At 39.2% G+C, this 27351-nt stretch overlaps 1 protein-coding gene across 2 annotated transcripts; it reads left to right on the forward strand.

Moving 5' to 3' along the window:
- Window positions 1-1052: 1052 nt before the first annotated feature.
- Window positions 1053-25207, forward strand: slc16a2 (solute carrier family 16 member 2). 2 transcript variants are annotated; one of them, XM_088294213.1, is made up of 7 exons: window positions 1053-1941; window positions 10022-10166; window positions 11720-12206; window positions 13246-13389; window positions 15795-16023; window positions 19259-19512; window positions 19593-25207. In XM_088294213.1, the coding sequence occupies exons 1-6, from the start codon at window positions 1527-1529 to the stop codon at window positions 19501-19503; spliced, it is 1665 nt and encodes a 554-aa protein (XP_088150339.1). In that variant the 5' UTR covers window positions 1053-1526; the 3' UTR covers window positions 19504-19512; window positions 19593-25207. The 2 variants fall into 2 exon arrangements, with proteins under 2 accessions (XP_088150339.1, XP_088150338.1); XM_088294212.1 differs by having other exon boundaries at window positions 19259-25207.
- The last annotated feature ends 2144 nt before the right edge of the window (window positions 25208-27351 follow it).

Consider the following 27351-nt stretch of genomic DNA (forward strand, 5'->3'; position numbering starts at 1 on the left):
ATATACTTCTGCGTCCTTCAAGTGCTTTCTGTCTTAGAAATTAGTTTGAAAGGGATTTTGGAAAAGTATTAGAGAATCTATTTATTGGTTGTTGTCATCATGAATGTTTTGTTCACTCGCTATAATGTAATTCTACCAAGTATGCAGTATGTGTTTCACAGTGAATGCACAAATGTATTTGTATCCAACAAATGGATGGAAGTTTGGCAAAGTTGTCACATGAACATGCGCCTTTTCTACGATTGTCGACAGACATGTCCCAAAATGATTTAGTTGTCAGGTCGGGTTTTGTGTTGCATGCGTCTATGCGTGTTCGTGTGTGCGTGTGTGTGTGTGTGCTCGTGTGTGTGTGTGCGTGTGTGCGCATGTGTGTGAGTGTGCAATTGCATGTAGGTGGGGTGTAGACGCTGTGGATGACCTTCCACATGTGTATGTCGGGGGCCACTGCCCTGTGGCACCACCTTCAGCACACCCCTGAAACAGCGTGATTGTGAAATAAATATATGTATAATGGACAGCTCAGGTGAAGTTTCCTAGACTATTGTTAGTTGTAATGGAATGAGATAATAACCCATGGTCATTATGAATGTGAAGAATTTCCTTATGCACTTGTATTGCTTTGCAATAAAACGAATGGGGGAAACAGCAATTTGTTCCTATTGATATTTCAGCTTGATTTGTACAGCTTCAGCCAGTAATTTCCTTGAAATGTTTGAATTATGAGGCGACTGAAAGGTCTCGCAGTAAATCTGTGCACTCCACATGTTTGTAAGTTGTTTTTTTTTTCAACACAATATGTGAGCACTTTTTAGTTAGTTAAGTTGGAGGCAGCTGAGACTATAGTGACTAGCAACACACAAACACATTGAGCTTTGGTAAAACAAGGCAATGGATTCCATACAGCAGTGAAACAGAAACGGAATTATCCAACTCAGGACACTGATATCACTCATATGCATCTAACTGCAGTATCGATATTTTCGACGCTTATATCGTTCTGTCTACCACTTCAGCCAAGAAAGGAGGGCGTAAGTTAGTTGTTGAATGACGGCCCAACCGGCAGCAGTGTCTTGGTCGGCGTGTGGACAGGACGAGTCAGCCTGTGAAATATATACACACGAATTCGTCCCTTTTTATTGGAACAGTTTAACTCAAGTCAGCCTTCGTTGCTTTGTTGTGGGGGACGAAGTGGTGCCGAGGCCGAGACGAGGTGCTTGCAGGTTGGTGGTCTGGCAGGTTCTTTGGTGAGCGATCAAGCAAAAAGTGAACACGCTCTCTTCCAGTTAAGACTTTTTATTTTGTCAATCCGAGAACACGACAGCGGGGACTTTTAATTCCTGGATGCACTTATTCTCTTTATATATTGACGCCGAAATCGCGAGCAGCGAGTCGGGTCCTTGTCGGCCACTATGTTTTGAAAGAGAACCAATCAAATCAGCTATTCAAATCCATGCTTATGTCAGTGACCTATATCTCATGTGTGTGCGCCAAGAGCCCGCAGTCACCTCAACGCTAGATCAGACAGCATGGGGACGAACGGGGTAGACAACGAGGCTCAGCCGTCTAGCGGGGTGTCCGGGGCGGAGCAGTCAGTCGCGGCTCCACCGGACGAGCAGGGCGATGCTGCTCCAGAGTCGGGCTGGAAGACGAATGAGCGTTCAACGGAGGGTGATCGTAAACTCCCCCAGGAGGAAAGCACCGTGCAACTGATCGAGGCTGGATTCAAGCCGATTTCAGCCCCGGCTCTCGAAACGGACACCGCGGAGAGGCATGGCGCAAGATTCGCGCCGCCTGAAGGAGGTTTTGGCTGGCTGGTAGTCCTGGCAGCCACCTGGTGCAATGGGTCCATCTTCGGGATTCAGAACTCTTTTGGCATCCTGCACATGATGCTGGTGAGGGAGCACGCAGACCCCGAGGACAAGACGTCTCAGTTCAAAGTGGGTAAGTAGGACACATACATTTACGCGGTGTACATTAAATCACCAGGCGATGTGGGTCGCCCTGCGCTTTAAGTGCGTCTGCTAATAAACATACACACACAGGCCTGTTAAATGACGTATGTCCCCAAAACCTGATAGGCATGTTTGTGGATCATTTCATCGTGGGAAATACCACATGAGCATCTTGCGTTGGTATTGGAGTAGGTTGAAAAAATATTCAACAATTGTTAAATTGTGTATTTGACTAACATTTGCTATATCCATTTAAATTATTACCTAGGTTCTGTAAATCTAATTTAGGATTCCAAAGAACAGTTCTTTCTACTGAAAGCCAACAGCAAATACAAGTAATGACCCAATATTAGATGTGTCATAAAGGTTCCAGGACTAACGTCACAAATGGGGCTTTCGGCTTTCACGTGTGCAGAGCTTTTCCACCTATAAGTCGTCAAAGTGCTTCATACTGACTCTTTATTCACCTGCTGATGAAGCAGCATCAGGAGCAACTGGGGTTTCACTATCTTACTCAAGGCCACTTCTGCATGGTGACAAAGGCCAGCGATTGAACTCACAACCTCTGACTTGGGAGCCCACTACACTACAGCTGAGCCAAGTCACCCACCAACAATATATTTCATATCCAAACTCAAGTTTTCACCTTCCAAGTAATCCCAGTGGAGTCTCAACCGCTCAATCTCTGCCATTCATGCACTCCCTTAAGGATTCTTTAGGGATCTTCCACAGTTCTGTCATTGCGCCATCTTGATGTCGTAAGCCTCTTCAAAATGGGTCCCCTTGTTGTCCAATTTGAACTTAGGAAGACGGGAGGGGAAAAATCACACAGGGCCAGATGGCAGTAGTCAGTGAAGTTGTTCCACTTGCTGGCCAAAAACTGTTTGATGCAGAACATATTGTGAATTGATGTGTTGTACCACCACCATTCTCTTCTCATGCACTGAATGAAGCAAATGCAGCAGGACCCCTTTGTAGAGGTGCTGGTAGATCGTCTGGCCCTGTGGCAAGAACTCACAGAGGGCCGGCCAATTCCTAAAAAATGAAATTGTCATTTATATTTTAACTTCTCACCATGGCTGCCAGGATGGCCGAGTGGTCTAAGGCGCCGCGTTCTGGACCCAGTCTCCCCAGGAGGCCTGGGTTCGAATCTCGAATTTCCCCATTGTGGGACTAATAAAGGGCAAATTATTATTATTATTATTATAAAAACATTGAATCCAAGAAAAGCATTAATGTGCCAAGCAGTTGTCTGGTTGTTCTTTCGAGTTATATGTTAAGTTGAATCTTGGTAGTTGAATAAATGCGTTTGAACTCAACAAATAATTCTGTTTATTAATCAAGATTTCAGTACACATCCAAATAGTCTTGATTTTTATTTTATTTTTTCTGTAATTGCCAATCCTTAGAGTTTGGTCACTGAATAGTACTTGAAGATCCTTTGCTCTTCCTAGCAATTCTGGTCTCATCAGCACACTAACACTATCTTCTCATTGCTGAATGACCAGATACATGGAATATGGAGATAAAAGCTTGTGGAGAAAAAAAGTTCAATGGCTGCTGAGAACTGAAGTCACAGTTACATACTCCGTACTCTGAAAGAGGAAATTTGTAGTTTGTGTTTGAAATACATCTTTAGTGACAACATTCCTGGTACATTTCTGACACACTTCTAACAATGTCCAAAGGGGGGGAAATGTTAGTGTATAATAATTATTGGGCAAATGAGTTCATCATGATTTAATATTGTTATTATAATTTATTTCTCGCCATAATGTGCTAGGCGGGAAAGGTTTGGCAGGATGTGACTGCTTTGTACAGGAAATATGCTCTAAAAGCTTGTGATAATTAGATTTCCAGGAATTTACTTTAGTTGAGTAAAGTTCTTCATAAAGCTCGCCTCCACCGGAATCGCACCATTGTTCCCCCCTCTGTTTACCTGCACGCCTCTGGTTTACATAACAGGCTATTGACAATGTTGACCCAAGTTTCTCAGGGTCTCACGCCCCCCCGATGCTTTTAAGGAATTTGTCTATTCCTAAATCAGTTCACCATTCAAGTCTTTTCAGGGCCTGCTCTTTGAATTTGTCCCAGACTGGATCCATAGTCACAAGTAAACGTTAAGGTCAAAATGTGGGTCGAGATTCCGATTCTTAGGATGAACCCCAGAACAATGTTGGCCCTCCGCCATCAATGCGAAAACAGTTACAAGTGGAGAAAATCTATGCTGGGGGGCGGGTCATGTGTTAGCAGCTAGATGTCACTCCTTAAGGCCCGAGAGGCGTGAATTTATCAGTTGGCTCTGTCAAAGCAAAACCTCTTGTTCCTTTCTATTAAACCAGAGAGATTCCTCATAATCTGGACAGGAAAAAACGGAAAGCTTAATTTTGTCTCCCATTTCCAGAAGTCGCCTTATATAATTCTTGCTTGGCCAGTGTCCAATGTGAAAGGATTAATTTCAATCCGACCTTAGCAAGAACAAAACAACCCTAGTATAACTAAAACAAGAGTGCCTGTGCTACAAAAAAACCCAGAAAAAAAAAAGAAAGCAACATTTTCCTCTGTTAAAGATCCAATGTGTCCGCTTTCAGCGCCTTCTTCAGTGCATAACTGCTGTGCTTTGATAGTGATTGGGATAGTGAGTGAGTCTGAGTCACACGTTAATAAGGCTAGCCCTTCATTTGGTCACTACATTACCGAACCCCAATAGAGGTAATCATTTACTGGCAGAGGTCACATACAATATGCTGACACTTTGTGGGATGTGTTACAAAAAAAAAAAAAAGACATGAAAAGTTGTCCTTTGTTGATCTGAACAGAGGTCTTATAATATTTGCTGACATTTGATTTTGTGTTTTGCTTTAGATGTATCTCGCACTGATAATTTTGGTTCATATCCAAATGGTACAAGTCCAGTTGCTGGACTTACAAGCTTCCAATGTTAAATTGTTTTGTTTTCAGAACCGCTATTCCGTTTTCAACAACTAACGGGTGGGCTGTTCATTACTTGTTGGTGGTCTGGTATTTCTCAGTAATGACACAATGGCATGCAAGAGGTTTCATGCCAACTCCTACAAAAGCCCTGCAATGTGAAGGTGTGTACTCAGCTGTACTCTGCTCTTCCAATCACCACATTGAAGGGAAGAACAAAAACACGATGCTTTTGTACTCACTGGAGAGGCGTGAGAAGGGAACATCTTTGATGTGAGTTTTCTTCGGCCACTCTGGCTCCCTCCCACTTTCCCCAAAACATGCATTTTAGGTTAATTAAACACTCTAAATTGTCCAAATGTGAATAGTTGATTGTGTATAAAATATGTGCCTGACTTGTGTGAATGCTGCGTGGATTCAATGTGTATAGTTGTTCATCTATTTATGTGCCCTGTGACTGATTACTGACTACTTATTCCCAGCTGGGATAGATTCTAGCCCCCCACAATTGTGAACAGGATATGCGGTGTTGACAATGGATGGACGGATGGATATTATTTCCATTTATGAAGTTGCTATTGTTTAGCTAAATAATGTCAGCTGCTCTACCCAGGACCTACTAAAGCCAGTTCATGTGGTTTCTCAGGAATGTGCTTCTCAAACAAGTCTTTTGTCCTGTACCTCAGCCTCTAACTGTACCAATAAGTGCGTAACTATTGTCATGACTAAGTCAGTATCGAAGTTGTTGCGTGAATGGAAGATTAATTAACGTGAAAGATTTTGGGTTCTGTCTTGTATAAATTCTAACACTAAAACATGCGAACAGTCAGTGATCTATTTGTCTTTGTAAATGTCTTTGTAAATCAAGATAATTGTCAAGGATTAAGCCATCATTGTTCCCATCATTTCGATTGTCTCTTCAAAGAACATCACATTACCTTACAAGCTTGTTACATGAAATTAAACCTTTATTGTATTTGTAGTGAATTGCAACTTAAGATGTGAGAATCTTCGACCATAGCTACATTTCTATATATGCAGTACTCAAAAAATAAAGTATTATTTTACATGCAGTATAGCGCATATGCAGTGTTATATACATTACATACCCATTTCATTTCGCCCTTTCGGGTTCGATCTTTGTTTGGAACTAATCTAGGGCACTTTCTTTGTTTCTGCATTTGAGTTTCTGCTTGCTTCAGGGCTAATTCAGAATTTTGGCGTTGGCATCAAATTTCAGTGAGGCCTCTAACCTCGACCTCTAACTACATTCCTTGCATCAATATCCGTATGATCCCCTGCCTCACGCTATTTGAAACGCACAACTTATTTGAGGTGTACGGTTTGTGTTTCAATATTTGTCAGAGTCAATTTAATCACATCTGAAATACATCATGATTGCATTTTTAACTGACTTGGTCATAGTATGACTTCTGTTGACATATCTTTTTAAAATCCTTAATTCATGGCTGTGTTTCGAGAATATCCAGCCTGTATTAGGACGGTAATAAATTATTTTTGACTACATGTAGAACCGGTTCCAACTACTGTATGCACTCTGACATTGTGTCAGCACTAGTGTAGAAATATAATATCAAGAATATTACTGTGGGGGTGTGTTTGTCCTGGTTTCATGACATCACCAATACGGCAGGGAAATAGACGCAGAACCCATCACTCGCTGATAGCTCAGCCTGTTTTTCATGAGAAGCGAGTAGTACTTCACTCTTTTATTTTTAACTTTTCTTTTGCAGTTGACCATCCTGAAGTGGAATGTCCCTTAAGTTATACACTTTTGAATTTTATCAAGTGTTGGCAAAATATGCCAGTGCGGTTACAAAACAATAAGGTGCTTAATCAAATAAATGGCAATGAAAATATAAAAATGTGTGAGGCTCATGCAAATTACCTTTGCATTTTTTTTTCTTCACCCCCCCATTCTTTTCGCATCTTAACCCTAAGAGTGGTTAGTTTTTTACGCTTGTATGAATAGTCTGTACTAGGGCTGTTACGATAATTCAATGTCATTATGAATTGCGATAGTCACATGATCAATATCAATAGAAAATGCCTTTGATTCAAAGTTCGATAGAAAAAAAAGAATGAATACCACAACCGCGGCATTGAGTGTGTTGTAGGCAGCGCGCAGCGGCCTCCAAACATGAATAAGAGTCATTTAAACAAACAAAGAATAGAAATGTTAGCGCCTTGCTCCCAAAAACTTTGGGAAGCAGTGACGCAAAAAATAAAAAAAATACGTCAATAAATAAATAAATCTGTTCAATAATAATTTTGTGTATCGAACTTAATTCTTGTGAGAACCATTTTGAATTATCATACAGTTGAGAATTTAATTGTATAGTATACAATACTCTCTCTGAATTGTTCTTCTTTCTCTGAAGCATTTTTTTTTTCTTCAGTGCTCTGGTGCTCCCGTGAAATTCCTTCTCTCTTTCAGTTACGGAGTCTTTGTGGTATGGTCTATAATGGGTACATTCAATTCAGCCTATTCAGGGACAAATTGGAATGAAAAGAGTGAAAAGTGGGCTCTGTATGACATGCTTTGGAGCTTTACATTTGAGTCTTATGGAATTGGAACTTGGATAAGGTTGGCAGTCTTGGGGTGAATGTGGTTCCAGTGGAAAGTGCAGATGGGAGAAAGGGCCTATATAATTTGTAAAGTTACAGTTCTGGAATAGATGTTTTTTTTATACTGAACCAATGAATCTTTATTTATTTAAGTAAGGTTTAGAATCTCAGAACTAATAATTGTTGTGACAATGTAATCTTAGAGTCAGGCTCATCTCAGACTGGACATTAATTTTTTCCAATTTCTCAGGAAGACTCTAATAGTGGCATTTTTTATGCCATTGTGTGTTGGGGAGGAGGAATCACGTACAGAGCTTGGATGAGACTTAACATAGTGTTTAAAAAAGATAGGTCTGTCCTTGGCTTGGATTCCATTCGAGGAGGTGGCGGACAGAAGAGTGTTAGCCAAGTTGACATGAATCAATGAGAGCCCTTTCCCTTGCCTGCACGACCAGACTTTTAAACTAGTTGTCTGTGTAAGACAGTAAAAAGACTTCAATTGCACACATGATGCACCAAAAACAAAAAAGAAAGACTTTCAAATATAATTAGTGGATTTTTCAACTTGATGCTGTTTGTAAATAAAACCGTTTTCTTTCACCTAGTTTATTGTGATAATTCTTTTTCCATTCTTATTTTTGTGTATTATCTTTTGCTGCTGTATATTCCCTCTTCGTGGGATGAAGTATTCTCCTTTTTTAGAAGCGAAACAAGACCAGCTTGGCAGCTTCTGTCAAAAAGTCCAAACTGCTCTCATATTTTTTCTTTGAGTAACACATTGTACATCCAGTACAGAAGTTAAGTCATTCAAAGTGTTCTTTGTACAAGCACCTGCAGCCTGCAGGCTAACGGTGCTGTTTCTGTGCTTGAACCCAGTCACCTCAGGGTATCAAGAACTCATTTAATAACTATTTGCTTGTTGCATTACAACCACTGAGAAGGGAAATTTATGCCTCAAATATGTAGATGGAAAAAAAAACAACAACTTGTTTTTGGATAGGGACTACCCTTGGGTGTATATACTGTAATGGCACAGCATATTTGAGACCATGCATGTGACCTGCACAATGTGTGTGAATTCATTAGTCCATTTGGTGTCTGTGCTGGGGAAGAGGTGAAGGAGCACTGTACTGGCAATAGCCAAGCTTCCAGCTTTAAGTTGACGTCAGAGCTACTCTACCTTTGCTCCCCAGGTAACTACGGCCAGTCAGTTGTTTGTTTGCATTTGAACGCTGTCTCTGTGTGATCTGTTTGGACCGCTGTTTTTGTCACTTCATGGACATTGTACCACAGCCTGACTTTCCTCTGATTTATCTTGATGTTTTTTTCCTTGAGCATGTTTTATATAACAACAATTTGTATTCTGAACTAGTGATTGACTAATATGCTCATAGGAGTGACTGGCCGGAGAAATGAACATTTTATCGACACAGCAATATCTTCTCTCTGTTGCTTTTTGTGGCTGTTCCGTCCTTCGTGTGTGCCTCATATGCACCTGTTGTCTGCGTCATACTACCTTTTTTTGTGGCAGTAGAAAAAATGAACTATATTGTTCTTGCTTCCTAAGACTGGACTTTCATGCTTTGCCCTCAATTTCTGCACCAGTTTCTCATGTGGCTTCCCGACAAATATTATTTAAAACCGTATTTATTTCAGGTGGTTCAACTTGTCTCTGGAGCAACGTGGTTGACGTAGCAAAATTAGCTCTGCATTGTGACATTGGGGAGTGGTTAGCTTTAGCCTCAAGGAGAGGCATTTTTGCTGCTTGTGTTCATTTCTGGGCTCATAATAAAGTTCCAAGTAGTTATGAGTCTACTATCTATTGATCTGTAGCCATACTTTTGTTTACTCGCTCATTTTACTCTCTTGCAAGTGTAAATTTAACTCTAATTAGACTGGGACCAAATAAAAGCACCGTTTTACTCGATTAAAGTGTGCTCCGTGAAATTTACTCTGTAGCTCCTCAATTAGATTAGACATTCTCCACTTTGATCGATTGATGTGATTTGTTTTTGAGCTGGCCAGAAGAAACATCTGATTTATCCAAGAAGTCAAATAACTGCGCAATACAATACATTTATAATAAACAAAGTGAAGTTGTTCGTGGCAGAAAAATGCATTACCAGGTACATCTGTAACAACAAAACACGCTCTGCATGTGCTGCTCAAAAAAAGGAATGGGAAGAAGATAACTCATTAGATCTCACACCCATCTCAAATTTATATTGCACGGCAACAACATGATACTTTCGCTTCTCTAATGGTAAAGTTAGACCTACACACGTCCGACTAATATAGATAACAGAAAAAGAACACATATACTATTCGAAACATTGGTAGTGTAAAATTCCCAAAGCATATCATGCCATAAGTACTCTCTTTATTTTCTTGCTCGGTTATTTCCACTGAAGAAGGAATATCCATGTATCTCCTACCACACATGTTTTGATTGATTGCAATTGTTTGTCTTAATTTGCTTCAGGTTATGTCTACAACACATTGCCTTTGATCTAATGCAATCTGACATTATGTCTCTGTTATCTCTGTAGCTTGGGTCGGGGCGCTCGCCATGGGAATGATTTTCTTCTGTTCACCGGTGGTCAGCATGTTCACGGACCACTTTGGCTGTCGGAAAACTGCCGTCAGTGGGGCGCTCCTGGCGTTCATTGGATTGCTCAGTACATCTTTTGCCAAGTAAGCTGTAATTGCTCCTCATTCATTAAATTACTGTGGATGATCAGTAATTTATGCAAATGACATTTTTGGCTCACATTTATCATAATGCATCCTCTACCGGACTAATCAAATAAGAATTATTCAGTGTTGGACGATAATGAACAGATATCTAATGGAATTAGCAAAAAGGTCATATGTTTAGCTGTTTACCAATGTGTGAATGAACCTCTTGTGAATCAGTCAATTTATGTTTCTTGAGGGGTTGCTTTCAATAACTTTGAAATCAGCTGTTCTAAAACATTGAGGCATGTATTGTGCCTGTCTAAGGGATCCTTTCCTATCCTTCAAATTGACACATATTGACTGCTGGCATGGATTGCTTGACAAATTTTTAAAATCATTTTTGCAATCTGTTAGTTTTTATTGCATGATGATGCATGGCGCAGGCATTTATAGGTTCCACGCAAAATGCCTCCAGCTAACAAGCAGACTAGATTATACTCAGTGCAATGCAAAACAAGCACACACTGTCGACTCAAAACCTTTTCAATAGTGATTCGTTAGCATTATAATTTTAAAAAGCTACCATGGGTTAAATTCAGAGGTAAAATGTTGCGTGTGTGTGTGGGTGTGTGTGTGCATAGGCGGGTGTGTGGGTGTGTGTGTGTGTGTGCTCATACAAACCCAAATTCCAATGAATTTGGGACATTGCCTAAAATGTAAACAAAAACACAATACCAATACATTGAGTTGCAAAATTTCAACCCATGTTCAATTTAATACACTACAAAGATGTTATATTTTCACTGTCCATTTTTTTTCAATGTTTTTATTTTTATGTCAATGTTGTGTTTGCTTTACAGACAGCCCATTATCTTGAAAATTAAAAAGAAAGGAGACAAAATTGAACGCAAGTGTTTTTCACAGTGAGACGATGATATGTAGTTTTCAAATTGATGAATGTTAGTTTTTTTCTTTTTTTGTTTGCTAATTTGATCTCTGCAACACATTCCAAAAAACTGGAGCAGGGGCAACAAAAGACTTGAAAGTTGAAGAACACTCCCCAAAAACTTGTTTGGTACATTCCACAGGTGAAGAGGTTCATAGGAAACAGATGAGTGTAAGAGTTTGGTATAAAAGCAAGCAGCATCCTTGAAAGTCTCAGTTGTTCACAAGCAAAGATAGGGCGAGGTTCTTTGTGAGCAATGCATGAGCAAATGGTCCAACAGTTTAAAAGCAACATTTGAGAGCCAATGTGCAATTGCGACGAATTTGTGAGTTTCATATTCTACAGGCCTTAATATCAAGAAAGGATACAGAGAATCGGAAGAAATCGCTGCATGTAAGCGGCAAGGCCGAAAACCGATATTGAATGCCTGACAGTTTGTAATTTTCAAACGTTCATGTACTAAGTCGAGCGTTTAGCTCAAGCCAATAATTGTATGTCCATATTGCACCCTCATGTAACATGAAAGTAAAAATATATTCCCATGAAAACAATTGGAAAATTGATTTAATTGCTCTGTCATGCCATTCAATTAATTTGTCTTTGTTTGTTTGTTCCATTCTAGTTCCTTGAGCCTCCGCTATTTCACATATGGCATATTGTTTGGCTGTGGATCCTCTTTCGCATTCCAACCCTCTTTGGTTATCCTTGGCCACTACTTTCGCCAGCGCCTGGGCTTTGCCAATGGCGTGGTGACGGCAGGTGCTAGCCTCTTCTCCATGGGTCTCCCGGTTTTGCTGAACAAAGTAGTGGAGCCGCTTGGACTCAGCAGAACCTTCCAGATCCTCAGCCTCTTCATGCTTGTGCAAGCCTTGCTGGCGTTAACGTTCAAACAATTGCTACCTGCCGGACCTTGCATGGGACCAACAGGCCCTGCTGAGTCTAAAACCCAGCCAGGGGCGACTGCTCAGAGTGGGAACTTGTGGCATCAGGCAATGGATAGGGTCAGAAAATACTTCAACCTGCGAGTGTTTCGCATCCTCACTTACCGTGTGTGGGCATTTGGAGTCGCTACAGCTGTATTGGGCTACTTTGTGCCTTATGTCCATCTGGTAAGAACATCATGCTCTTGTTCCATTGCATGCAATTTTTATAAATTTTAAATTATATTATTATAAAAATATTTCCGTGTTGAAGTTAAACATCGCCATATTGTTCTTTATCAAGGTGGAATGTGACTGAGAATCAAGCAATTTTGACATCTCTATCCGATATACACAGTATGGTGTTTATATGTGGGACTTTAGTAAATCACGTGTTTAAATATTTAGTCTCTCAACTCACTTGGGAAATTTGGTGAATGGGAGCATTTATCTCAAGGTGTACTGTATGGAAAATCTTAATTTTCTTTTGGCCTCCGGACCAGATTGTGTGCTGGGCACACAAGTGGTGAGGATCAAAGAAGTTCCTGTCAGGAGCAGTAAGTTTGCGAGAAGTGTTTTTGTAGCTTCTTATCATCTGTTAAAGTCACAAGCAAAGTGTAGTAATTCAATATCCAAATACAGCACACTTTCAATTCCATTTCTGAGTCAATGGACAAAACAGAATTAAATATTGAGGATGCAGTGAAAAGCTGCAGCGCGCAGCTGTGAAGTTAACACCGCTTTATCCAGATGTGCGATGTTCCAGCTCCGGCCTCCCTCTGCCAGAACTGTTGTTTCAGGCCCCGGCCCAGATGTAAACACTGCCCCGGCCTTTGTAATGACTTGACCACTTCAGGAAGCCTCTCCTGTATGGGCCCTCTGTGTCCTCAAACATGCCTATCCTATGGCCATTCATGCATAACAAACCATTCAAAGCCGAGCAAATAGTTCAGCATGTTCAGGAAAGACATCAGAGGGTGGTTTTGTGTTTTGAATCGGATTTAAGGGTTCAGGGGAGTGGCTGGCTTCTCACCCTTTTAAATATTCACATACCGTATACGACTGCTGTGCTGTTCCCAAAGTTAACATGGCAGGACATTTGACTGAGTGAACAATCCACATTTTTATAAGTATGGCCCAAACTTTGTGTGGATGTTTTCCAGAAGGTTGTTATGTTTGTCTGTTGCAGCACCAACATGACTTCTTCTGCCTTTGGTTTGTGTGACAGATGAACTTTGTCGAGGAGCAGTTCAAGGGGACCGAGAAGGAATGGGTACTCCTTGTATGTATTGGAGCGTCATCCGGAGTGGGTCGTCTCACTTTTGGCAAAGTTGGGGACCTCATTCCTGGTCTGAGGAAGATCTACATGCAGGTCAGGAAATGAATGACAGTGAGGAGTTTGAAGCTTGTGTCTTCTGGCCTGTCTGGAACCTTGAACTTTTAGTTGAAATTTAAACCATCACAGCTTGATCAGTTATGGCATCTAATCTGGTGGGATGTTTATTTACTTTTTCGTGGCAGAAAAACACAATCCGTACCGCTTCTGAAATTGCAAATATATATTTTGCCGTACAGTGAAATGATATATAATAGCCTTACGTGGGGAAACTGAGAAAGCTGAAGGTGGCGGTAGTGCTCTAGGAGAAGTACACATGTCATCTTTTTGGGGCGCTTACACATTCCACATAAATGTACTCCTGTCTTAAGCATTTGGATGACATCATTGTCATTTGCAGCCATGCATATTAGTTTTGTCTTCATTTAATTTTTTTCTTTTCTATATATATATATATATACATACCCTTTTTATTGGGTACATCATTCGAACACAGCGTGCCGAGTTTCTAAAAGACAGGACAACGACCTCCACATTAAATGGGTAACTTCAAATTAACTATTAACTTAATTTGTAAGTGCTTATTTAACTGGTGTAGACACTGAATCAAAGTTCATTCAGTGTAGGTTTCAATAGTTTGGCTGCAGATAAATCCTAATTTGCATGCACACAAGAGTTCCATAATGAAAAACTGCTGGATATTGTTAGGGGTGATTCACAACTAAGAGAGTAGAAAGGAGAGTGCACAGTAGAATAGAATGGGTTTGAGGTGAACTGCAATGTGTCTCTTGAGTACTTGTATTTTCAAATTACAACACTTTGTCCCTGTCCTCAAAATGTGCCTTTCTCATTGTTACCAAGAGATGTTTTCAATATCAATTCAATATTTCAATTTCATTTTTATGTGCTCACCTTAAATTAAAGGCCAAGAGATTTAAGTGGAAATGTGACATCCCAGCTAGTCTGTAGCCTAGTGCAAAAACACTGCACTTTATTATACACATATTATGAGGTGAGAAATATTTGAACGCACAATATTGAAACACACCCAAAACTTTCTTCATGCTTGATTTTTTTTTATTTTTTTTAGGCTGCATGCTTCCGCAAAGGGAAATTCTGAGTTGCTCTTGTATAATGCCAGCAGACAAAAAGGCAAATGAATGCTAGTCACACAAGCATGCGCCCATGCAACATTGAAACTTTAAAGGTCGAAAACCACATGTTCCTGTTTGCTGGTGGAAATTCGGAAAACCAACCCTAGGAAATGAATAGAACAAAATACAACTGCAGTGGTGCATGGAGATACTGGTGACTTGTTTCGAAATGCGAAATTTTCTTCTTTGACTTGCGAGTGCAAAATTGAGAGTGCTGTAAGGTGGCAGTGAACACAAGTCATCTCACTTTGAAATAACCAGCACTTGGGCAAAATATAAACAATAAAAAAAAAAAAAAACTTCAAGTTGTTTAATGCTACTCACCGGACGTTTATTGTTAAACAACACAAAAAAATAGATTCATACCACATTGTGTATTTAAAAAGAAAACATAGATTTGCATTAGGATAGTCTGCCAAGCTTAATGCTAACAAGGTAGAGCACCATGGCATATTGACGGTTAACACCGTTAGTCATGTTTTAGCGGATGTTTGAACACAAACGGTGGAGTAACACATGTCGACCGATAATATTGCAATACTCAGTCGTATATCTTTTTATCTACAAAAAATTATTTATTTAACAAAACGTTGCGGAATCATTTGTAGTTGCAGTAAAAGTGCTATTCGTCTTCATTTATCTGAATGCCTGCTATACTTCCTTCGAGGCGGGCAAATCATGGTGCACAAATAGTTCATATATTTTCATTTGATTGTTGTTATTCTGTTTTCAAGATGCTATGTTTTCCCCCTTATTAAAACACGTAATGCAAAAATATTTTGGGGGTGGGGGCTAGAGTGGATTAATGGCATTTCATTGGGGAAATATAATATGAGATACGTGTGTTTTGAGTTACTTGCATGGAACCACTGTACTGTATATAAAACAAAGATAAATGCAGCCCTTGAGGCACAAGATGTCACAGTGAATAGAAAATGTTCTCTCTCTTTCAAGTACTTTTTTTGCACAGCATGAAATACAGATTTATACACAGTTGCCAGCTGCAAAAATAGGCCCTTCATTTTGCCAACCATTTTTTTAAAGCCTACCCTGAATATAAATGAATAAAGGTAACAGGTAAATATTCACTCCTTAAAATAAAAATATCAACCTTTTTTTTCTTGCAGTATGGAAAATTGTTTATTTTAACTACATGGGAATAACACACATAATCTTAAAGTGGTCTGCACCAATCCACTAATTTACATCAAGACAAATAACGGCACATAAAATGGTCATAAACGAATCTAAGAACAATGTAACACATGTTTCTTCTTTCTTTCATAGGTGGCATCCTTCATAGCCCTGGGACTCATGTCCATTATGATCCCGCAGTGTTCTCTCTTTGAGGAACTTATAGTCGTGTGTGTGTTCCTTGGACTGTGTGACGGATGCTTCCTCACCATGATGGCTCCCATTGCATTTGAACTGGTTGGGCCCATGCAGGCCTCACAGGCCATAGGATATCTGCTCGGCCTCATGTCTCTTCCAATGACTGCAGGCCCACCGATTGCAGGTGAAGGACTCGATTTTTTTAACCGGTTTTATCAGCACTGCAATGCTGAAGGGTGTAATCCAGAGAGAGGTACAAGTTTGTCAATATGAACAAAGTAAAAGATTTGAGCTGAGACTGACAAGTGGGTGCAGTGTGTGTGTGCATGAGTGTGTGTGTGATTGGAGGGAAGTGGTGGTAGGTACAGCTATATATAGCGTGGAAAGGTATGGGCTTGCAGCCAACTGTAGCGTATCTTGAGGGTGACTTTTTTTAAAACAGTCATGCTTAATCTGATTTTAAACATCAGCTGTGCATGCCTTAAACCAGGGGTTCTTCAACTTTTTACACTAAGTACCACCCCAAAAATGTTTAGTGCTACAAGAGCCACAATGACCATTAAAATACAGTTATATAGGCGGTCTAAATGTTCATAAAAATGAAATTGAGGTTTTAGATCTAAATATATTAAATATTGTTAAAAGGAAGGACAATGTAACATTATGCAGTTTGAACATTACTCTCTATGGTTTTCAAAATTTATCTGAGACGATCAAACAACTTGACCGAATAAATAGTTTTACGTGTGGATTTTTTTTTTTTATCATTTAAACAGGCTGTCTATGCTTGGCTGCAATTCGTACTGTATACAATTCAATGGCCGCTTTCTGAAAGAGAAGAGAAGTCTTTCTCACAAAGATACACTGAAAACAAGTACAAGGCCTCCCAGAAAATAGAGAATTAGAGTCCTCACAAACAACACAACTGTAGTCTTGCGAGTATGACATTGTTATGTGATTATTTTGAGTATCACAGGAAGGGAGCCTTACGTACCACCAGTGGCACACATCAGTGGTGATGATTCTCAGAGTACAAGGGAAGCTCAGCCTCCCCTAAAATGCACATCATCAAAATGAGTTTCCCCCAACTTGAATGACCGGCAACCAACAGCACACATATAACTCTTTGACAGTCACTGCCCTAAAACATTCCAGTACGCAAAAGTATCTGTAAATTCCATCGGTACTTGAAGTAGCAGAGATATTTGTGCTGATTGATGAGTATTGTTCCCCCTGATGATTTGCCTAGAGTGTATTCCATGTCTTCCTCTAAATCAGGGTTGTCCATGTCCTTTCCTTGAGAGCCCCAATACCTGAGCCTGTTTTAGATGTCTCCCTCTTCCAACACACCTGATTGAAAGGATCTTTATCAGCCCTCTAAATCATTTAAATCAGGTGTTCCTGATCATTTCAATCAGGTGTGTTGGAAGAGGGAGACGTCTAAAACAGGCTGGATAGGGGCTCTTGAGGACCGGACTTGGGTAGCCTTGCGCTAAATAAAATGAGCTTGGCTCCCGCCCCACTTTTTCATGCCCAGGATAAGCAGTATATATGATGTGTGGATGGAAAAGACATTATTTTTCTTGCAACATCAAAGGTCTTGAATAACCCAACGTTGACATTATTTTGGTTTGTACACTTTTTCACTTTTCATGCTTGTCTAGTGGTTTATGTTCTCTTCCAGTTAGTCCATATTTATGTGAACATTACATCACATCTGGTAAAATTAAGTGCAAGGCCTTTAAAGGACAACATTTTTTACGATTTAAATGCATCCATTTAGTAAATGTGAAATTCCAACCCACCCATACTAAATAAAACAAACAGCAAAAACATTAAACTAAAAAATGGAAACAAACTCTGAAGCTGGATCACTTGCAACTGACTAAGGTTCCCATTTTATCGGAAATCTTTGGTGTTCTGCGGAACGATATTTGTGCTGTCAGAGGTCACTGGTTTAGTTGATCTTAGAAAAGGCCTTGCCCAGTATCTGTCATATATTATAATTTCAAACTCTGGATTTGGCCCGGAGGTAGTTATATTTGGCCGTGCAAGATCTTATAAAGATCAAGGCTGCTGCTATATAGCGCATGCACCGCTAATACTACAAATCCCAGCATTCTTTGCAAATGCATTAGCGTGTCAAGTCTAGACCAGCAAGCACAGACTCCTTTTTTGTTGCACTTGTAGCAACCACGCAATCATTCTGCTCAGGCAAATGTTCAACTCCCTTTCCCAAAAATGGCTTAACCAAAGATGGAAAACAAAAGCTTTTCAGACAGGCACGTGTCTTGTGTGCGGTGCCAACGTGGCTGTAGTGAAAGAATACAGTATAACATAAATAGACACTATGAAACTAAACACCTCGACAAATACAAGGACCTGTAAAGCAGAAGCTCCAGGTTGTTGAGTAGATGACAACGAGTCTGGTTTTACAGCACACTATGTTGACTCAAGTAAAAGCAACATGTGATGTTGCTGTAAAAGCTTGTTAGGCTGCCTGGAGATGAACTTGTGGGCCTGACAGCAGATGGTGATGTGTGGTCAATATGAGTCAGAGATCGTACTGTAACACTTCTGTCACTTCTTAAGAGCCAAAGTTTTAAATTGCTGCCGGTTCAAGTCTTTTCTGGAGGATTTTGCTTTTGAATTTATCAAAGGCGCTGGCATACGAGGTGAGAGATGGCAGAGCTGAGAAAAACGAATGAACAGATCTATTTAGCTGCGTGAAGAAATCTCAATAGAAAGATCTGTGATTTTTCAAGAACATAAAATAATTGGCCAGCGACTTGTGTCCCAGGTTTTGATTTTGGGTTTGACACCCCTGATGTCGTTCATACTAAAGAGGTGTGAAAGCATTTCAGTTGATTCACACTAAAGTCATGCTACAAAGTGTTGGCATTGCTTTGTGAAGTCACGCTGTAACATAAAATGCCTTTGGAAAACTTAATGATTTAATTGTGCCAATAAAGCCCCTCGTGAGATGTCACACTGTTCACATGTGCTGTACACATGTGGACTATTTGAGCAACAGCTCCAATGTAATTTGAATTTTGAATTTACAAACTAGTGCTTAGATAAATCACCTGCTGCAGTGTTGAACTCGTTCACCTCCATTTGCTGCAGTATGTTCGATGCATTCATGTGACGTTCTCTGTAAGCAGAGGAGGTGTTGAGCAGCTGAAGCACAGCTGTAAAACGTGCATGCTAGGCAGTGAGAAGTTTGAATGGACCTCAAATATTTTAGCCATTTGAGTAATGTGATTTGTTTACATGTTGGCCCAAAAAGAAAAAGAAGTAAATTTGGTAGAAATGAATTTATATACAGAAGATACAGTGTTTAAAAAAACATTTAGAAGTTCATTAACTAGGAATTCCTTAATTGAAGACATACACTCAATTCTTTCTCTACTTTACAGGTCTGCTCCACGACTACTTTGGGGACTACACGGTAGCTTTCTCTGTAGCCGGGGTGCCCCCCATTGTTGGAGGGGTGGTGCTGTTCTTTGTGCCGCTGATCCACCAGCGACTGGAGCGTGGAAGCATGGCGGCAGCGCCAGAAGAGACGACTACTCGCATGTTACCCAGTGCCCAAGCGACACCAAAGAGCTGCTCCAACGGAGACATGCTGCCTGGCTACACTGACGCTGAGACGCATATCTGACTTATAATTGTAACTTTGAATACTTTTAAGCACGACAGGTATAAAGAGTTTCCCATTTGTATTCTCTAAGGACAATTTCTCATCCTTAGATAGCCCGCTTCCTGTTGCCTGACCACTGATTTCGGCCTCCTCCTTGACCGTGCTTGGCAGTTCATTGTTAAGAGAAACGTAGTGCGAGCAAATTTGAAGCCGGAGTGGGGATGAGAAGCAGGCTCACCGCTATTCAAGTTAAGGAAATAAAGCAAAGCACAGTTTGAGAAGGCAACAAAATATCCTCCAAGAGGAATGAAATGAGATTTTTTATAATTGGGATTCACCTCAAAAACTGATTTAATTTTTTGCTTTGATTTGGAAGTCCAAATCTTTTCATGATATGAATGGAAACAGTCTACAGTGAACCCTCGCATATTTGCAATTTGGCACTTGAGGACTGACCTCATTTCCCCACAATAATGTTTTTGTATATATGTTTCCAAAAATGTTATTTATTTATTTCAGAAACTAGACCCTGTTTTTTCATGGAAAACACTTATTGGCATTATATCATTTTGGGAGTTTTGGTTAATGCAGTTATGACAGGCGTCAATTACGTGCTGATTGTGGTCAGCAAATCGCGGGGGTCCACTGTCCTTTTGCACTTAAAAAAAGCAAAACATTATTTTATGGAATACTTCCCCCTCATTAAGTGTGATTTATTCCATTACCTTTAAAATGGACGATTAATACTTTCTATGGTATATTTGCTTCAACTCGTGATGACAATAAGTTGAATAGATGGCACAGAAAGGTAATGGATCTTTTTTTGGTGGGCATGATGGGGTGACAGGTAACTTCCCCTGTTCAATCAACATCAGCCGTGACGTAAAAAGACAGACTTTAAATTCTGTACTAATAACAAGCTGTTATATTCGTATTCCTCCAGGGAAACATAGTTACACTGACTGCTCTATCCACCACTGCTGATTAGTACAACCTTTACTGTCTCTTCATATTCTTCTCAGTTTTTCCGCTGAGACAACAGAGAAATGTACTGTACTATGTTGCTAATGTATCTTGAGGGAAAAACCACAATCAGCCTCACCTCAACTGAAACTATACTTGCAGCATTAACTACTTTACCAGATGGCTTTGTCTGAGACAGAAGTGCAACTGAGGAAGCGTTTCATACGCAAGCACAAGGAAAATGTTCTTATTGCATTTAGTGATGGCTGATCGTTAATACAAAGCTGGCTCACTCAAATCCAATGCAATGTTTCAAATTTGGCTTTTCCTTTCCAAATGCTTCAGATTGTTTACTTTTCTCTTAAGCTTTTGGAGATGAGAGTTCTCAATAGTGCCCTATAATCTTCTGTTTTTCATCATTGAGTAATTGTTTTTTCCCCCTGTAGTTTTACACTCTATATTATATTAAGGTAGGGTCGTCTTAACGTTTTGGGGTGGACTTTTCGTCACATTTAAAGAGGCATGTTGACATCCTCTTGGAACTTTTCCCTTGCAGGGAGAATTTCTTCTTTCTACCCTTTTACCATTCTCTTCTACGATGAACTTGAACTGGGTCATCTGACTAGAAGGAACGATTTAATCTTCCTTCTTTTGTCGTATTAACTAATCCTTTCATTCCTGCTTTTATCCACCTTCTTCCTCTTGAGCCTTTAGATGAATTATGGGCATGACTTCTGGTATGACCAGCAACTGTCGTTTTGTTTATGGTAACTGGTTGCGCGAGTACACTTTTTATGACAGTTACAAAATTGGACAATGTGGGAATAATAGTTGTCACGACTTGCAAGCAAGAATTTCAATCACCACAGGTTCAACTTCTTCTGGGTGTTATAGTACAACTGTCACCAAATTGCCAGTCTGCGCAAGATATATTTTAAATTCACAATAAATATGGTAGCTTAGAAAAGGAAAGAAAACAACGTTCAAATGAACCGCTCCGGAAAACGAAAGACTCTGTAGCAAATGACTCTCTGCTACTTACAGGAAGCCGTACCCATAATTGTTTCTACACTTGAGCCTTTAGGAATAAAGTGGATTACTTTTTCTTTGACATTTTCTCTTTATCTGTAGATTATTGTACTAACAATGTGCATTTTTTATGATCCCTAACGGGTAAAGGAGACACGGATGCTGAACATCAAATCAGTGTGGAGATTATTGATTAAGGCCATAGATGGACTGAGATGTTACATTCATTTTCTAACTAAATCAATCATGTGACAAAACAATCAAACTAGTTCTAGCTAGCCACATAAGCTAACTTGTACTCGAATAGAACAACCAAAATGTACGGGTTGTCACCGTAATCCCATTTTAATTCATGTTGAATAATTAGCTTAATATTATTAGTCAAACATTCACAAATAAACACATTTTAGTAAACGACTGCATGCTGAAGTGAGATTTACAGTAGAATCACCGGTGTGTGTTATAAATCATCTGGCGTACCAAAATATGCGTTTAAGCATAAAAACACTGGCGGCTAGATCGACTGAGTAGTGTTATATTATTTTCACTTTCAATTTGACAACCCATTCAAAGGGTAACTTAAAATGTACAGACATGCATGAGTTTTTCATGCACCAGTCATATCGTGTAAGCTTGTTCTAGTTAGCCATACAAGCTAGCTGGTCCTCTAAATAAAACAAAGTAAACAAGTTCTACTGTATATCCCCTTAATCAGTCACCGACCATGATTATTTACTTATTAACAAATCAGATATTTGTAGAAGACTACTGTTAGATGGTCTACTGATGTCTAGCATAATGAATAGAACAGGAAGCGGGGAAAGTCTAGGCACAGGCTGTATCTCAATTTTCGTTTAATTGTTAGTGTTGTTGCTGTGAATGTCATTTTTATTCTGTTGCAGTATGCAGTGTATGTTTTAATCTGTTATTTCCCGAGATCTTTATTTTATTTTATTTTTGATAGTGGAACAAGTACTACATGTGAGACACTTGACTCACAGCAGTAACCTCATTTGAAAACAAAACTACCTTTTCAGACCGGTCAGCTCAGGTTCACTTCATACCTATTCCAACTTCAACACCTGCTAACAAAACTTAAAGACATTGTACATATAATCATAGTTACTTGATTAGTTTTTTCCCCCTTTACTTTACTGATAATGGATATCGGATAGATGGATGTTGACATTGAGAAAACTGAAACGTAAGCTACATGTCCAGTGGAACCACCAAATTCGAACACGCCAAAAGTTGCACAGTTTGGATTTTAACCCAAAATCTTCCTCCTGTCAATCCTTATCAGGCTGCTCTTTACAATTTGAGCAATGAAATTTTTACAATGCTATATCATTTCCAGCATATAAAGTAGTTTAACAACACTAGGTGTCAGTATCACTGTGCAAGCAGTTTCCTGTTCCCTCTAAATATTAAATATGTCTGTTATGCTTCTTTAAATTGCAAGATTATCACTTAATACAGCGGTGCCTTGAGATGAGAGTTTAATTAATTACATGACTGTGTTCATAAGTGAAAGTGCTCATCTTTCTCCATTTATATGAATGGAAAAATCATTAATCCTTGCAGCCGCTGCAAGGAAATCCAACAAACATTTTCGTGATGTGCTTTTAATTGTAAAACTACTACTGAATAATATTGTGCTTCAAATAAACCCAAAGTAATGCCATAATTAAATACAATAAAGAAAATAATTACACATTTTTGCTTTAAATCAATGGGCATTGTACTGCTCCTTTTTTTGTTGCAAATTTTATTGTTGTTCAATTAATTGCTCTTGCACTAGATGATGGTTTAGTACATAATGAGCATCCACTTTTTGTGCTATTTTAAGTGGTGGACTGTTCCTTACCCTCCTCATCTCAATTATGTGCCTTAGCTCATCAAATGTAGGGAATCACTGTCTTAAAGGGGTAGAACATGGCAACACTACTATCTGTTAGCCCATCTATGGCATTTACATTGTTTGTTGGGATTAAGCTCATCAGACTGTGGGTATTTTGAATGCATTTATAATTCTCTTTGTTTTATGTTTAGTTTGGCAGAAAACTAACTGAAGGTGGAAATAATCAATTTGAAGCCACTTTTTCTGCCCACAGGAGAGACACCACACAGGACTCGTACCTCAAATTTTTGTTCGTTAGGGTTTGAAACTAAAAACCTCAAAAGTCAGGTCATCAATATTCCAAGGCACCACCGTATTACTTATACAGTATTTAGGGATGAGCAGTAAGAGCTGTGAGGCTTTTTTTTTGTTCCAAATAATCTATTTTTTAATGTTTTACTTATTCTACTTGTATGACAGATAGGAATGTTACTTAAATGATTGATGAATGAGGTTTTAAGATAGTTTTGGCCTGGCTTTTGAACAGCTACAAAGAACAGGCTGTGGAGGTTCTTGGGAGGTTCCACTGTACCGAACAATATGAGTCATGTTTAATGAAAGTAAGAGGGAAAAAAAGCGAAGAAACAGAATGAAATGAAGAATGATAGATACTTCTGGTTTCTTGCTCTGAATCATGTGAGCAAGTTATTTAATGTCTAAAGCTCATGGTCCATTTCTGTGACTCATTCAGTTTTTAACATACCTTAAACTAAATGGTTAACTTCAGCCACAGCCGTAACCCAATGTACACGTGTAAAATTTTACCCTCAACACTACAGTTAATTTAATTTAGACATTTTTGTTGCCTTCTAAAAGGCATGCGCTAAAAATGTGGTCCTTATCTGTTGGCGCTTGAGACGTTAAGGTCAGGTTGCATTCATGCTAACTGGTTGCACAAAGAAGGACAAAGTTATTGTTAAACTTTTCCTGAATAAATGAAGCTGAACTAAGCTTTCGGTCTTTTGTACATACTCACTTGTGTAGTTAATATGTTGAGTTACATTTCATTTAACCGTTGCTGACATTCACTGCTCCCAGAGAACAAATCAGTCACTTTATCCTCATTTGACTCTTTTGGAACTAACACAGAAAATAATGATTTATAAAAATAATAAAAGAACTAGTTGGTGTAGGAACTTTTTTTTTATTGTTCTCTGAAAATGTGCCATTTTTTTCTAATCTACTGACCTCAATGTTTTGCCTACATGTACTGTTTGTTTGCAAACTATACCAACAATATGTCAAGCAGGAGCTTAAAGTCTACATGTTATTCATATGAAACTGAGCCAGGACTTTGCAAAAATCTACACAATTTCACCTCATTCGCACTGCCATGGTGTGATTCCAGCAAGAATACTCTGCCAGAGCCACAATCACTAAAAGCATTTTTGGTGAATATTTTTTTCCTACCTACGTACAGTATATCCCTTTGCTCCATGTTTGCTGTGTTATTGATGCTTATTTGTCATTCTCATGACTGTAACTGTTATAATTTCACAGCCTTTTACTGTATTGGTGAGCTTTTCTCTGTGCCCTCTGTCGTAGCTTGTTGTTGATACACGTGTGGCCGTGTGAGAACCTCCAGAGAGCTTGCTTTTAGGAAACCATGATTGCCTCTCTTTACAGCTGTTTGTGTATATCCTCGCTTTGCAGGCACCTTTTTTACATGACCATTTAAAACAAATGCAAAATAAAGCCAGTGGACTAAATGTTACTAAAACTGAAATGAATTCACAGAGATGCTAGAAAATCCTTTTTTTGTGTCAACATAATCTGTGTTACAAGGCATTTTTTTTCTATTAAAACAACATTAAAGACCTAATATGAAGACAACGTTTGCTATCATTCTTTTTGTCTCAAGTTGCTCCTCTAATTGTGACTGTTTACTGCCTATCTCGAGGTTCTGCTGACATCTATTCAAATTGTGTAGATTAACTCCAGACACCCTTTGAGGGCACAAAGACATGTGTCAGTTGGAAAACACAAGACAATACACTACTGTGTAGGGCCGTAAAGGTGTCCTCCAACATGTGACGTACTTTACTTGTTATCACCACAGCATCCAGTCCTGAGTGGCTCTCCCTTGTTATGCTGGTTTATGCATCAATAAATCTGATCTAATTAGAAATATTTATAGTATATAGTACTGTACAACACATGAATTCATCGTTTTTATTCACAAGGCCACAGGACAAGTCAAGTTGAAATAGGAAATAGTTGCACAAAATGGTTTATATAGTGACTAGATGCATGTATTTTGGTATTGTTTCACACAATGGGCACAAAAACAAAACCTGCTTGTCAAACGCTGCATGTAATACTACACTTGTCCAGTAGAGGGCCGCCTCCGCCCTTACATCCCGGACTGCCACAGTCCAAGGACTCAAAGGGCCTCTGTGAATATTTGAAAACGTATTAACTGATAATCTTTTATAACACCAATCCTCAAAAACACAACACCCATCGTATGACTGGATGAGCAACCACACAGTAAATTCAGTTCATATCACCTAAGGCACACGCAACATGACTTCAGTTTACTGTTTGCAATATAATAAACATGCACATTTTCACAGGCAGTATTAAATTTAATATTTAAGAATGACTAAATATGCTATACAAAAAAGGGAGTAAAAAACTGGTCGAATTGGTTTCTTTTCTCGACCATACAACAGGAAATATTGTAAGGAAGCCACAAGGTTGTGAGAGCGGAAGGTGAAATAAAAATCACTCTGTTGCATTATCACAGTAAAGCTTGTGTGGCAGATATGAACACACAAATTTGTACAATTTGGGAAATTCTTACTCACAGTCTCATGAGTTCAAGAACTTTTATTATGTCGCAAAGTTTTTTTTAAGTAACCATTTTACCTGAAAGCACAAACTGTCGAAAAATTGTGCGCAATGCCAATTGTCAGTGACAATGCTTACATGCTGTCAATTTTGGACGGGTACTGCAGCAAAATTTACAGCATTCAAGATTTGGATGAAAAAAAAATCTCAGGTTCAGTTTTGATGGACAATGCAAGAGGTATTCTGCCCCATGGCTGTGCAAAGAGCTCATGTATAAAATGTTGTTGGCTTTGCATGTCATTCAAAATCCCCAAATTTAATAGGCCAAATCTCTCACCTGTGGGCAGTTCACTCCACCTTGTTGAGTGGGGCCAAACAAAACAGATATGTGTGCACTGCATGGCAAGTCCGACATCCCGTCATAACTCCTGCTTGTCCAGGCCAGTATACGTATGTGTTAGCAATGTTATCAAATTTGTCCATGTTTTTGAAAGGCTCCTTATGCATTTTAAACAAACGGTAAAAATGTTCTTGTGTAGCAAAAAGAAATTCTTTTGAGGTCCGCTACTTTGGTTACCTGGATGCATTCATTTCAATGCTCAACTTTCTACATAAGAAGGATGTTAATCATTATCGTTGAAGCGTGTTTGTTTCCTGTAGAGTTCGTTTAATGTGTGTCTTAATTAACTGTTGGGTTCAATTTATCTTGCCAATTGTTAACATGAAATTGTGACTGTGAGTTGTTTGAGAAACTATAAGATCCCGTTTAGTTCTGAATGCTACGCTAGGTAGCTAGCTTATTCTCACCAGGATGTTAGTGAGCTCTCCTTGACTTGAGCGGCTCTAAAATGTAACAACATCAACATGGCTGACGGGCTCTCTGAGATTCCTATTCTCAAATGCACAGGTGTGAAACTCAAGGCCTGTGGGCCAGCTCTGGCCCATTACATTTGATGTGGCCTGGAATCATGTGCGCCAACTTCACGTTTATTTCAAATTGACTTCACTTTTAACAACACTGTAATCTGAGCTATTGCAAGAATTTGTGTGACCAATCCCTTGTTTAAAAAAACTTGTAAAATAGTTGAACAATCATAGAATTGCTTCTAAATTAAAAGTTGTTATCCATCAATTTGTTGTGCACGTGTGAGGGTCTCCATAACTAGTGTATCCCCCAACAAAAA

The sequence above is a fragment of the Idiotropiscis lumnitzeri genome, chromosome 4 (assembly GCF_059441095.1).
Source record: "Idiotropiscis lumnitzeri isolate Australia: NSW breed Sydney's pygmy pipehorse chromosome 4, RoL_Ilum_1.0, whole genome shotgun sequence".
Lineage (NCBI taxonomy): Eukaryota > Metazoa > Chordata > Actinopteri > Syngnathiformes > Syngnathidae > Idiotropiscis > Idiotropiscis lumnitzeri.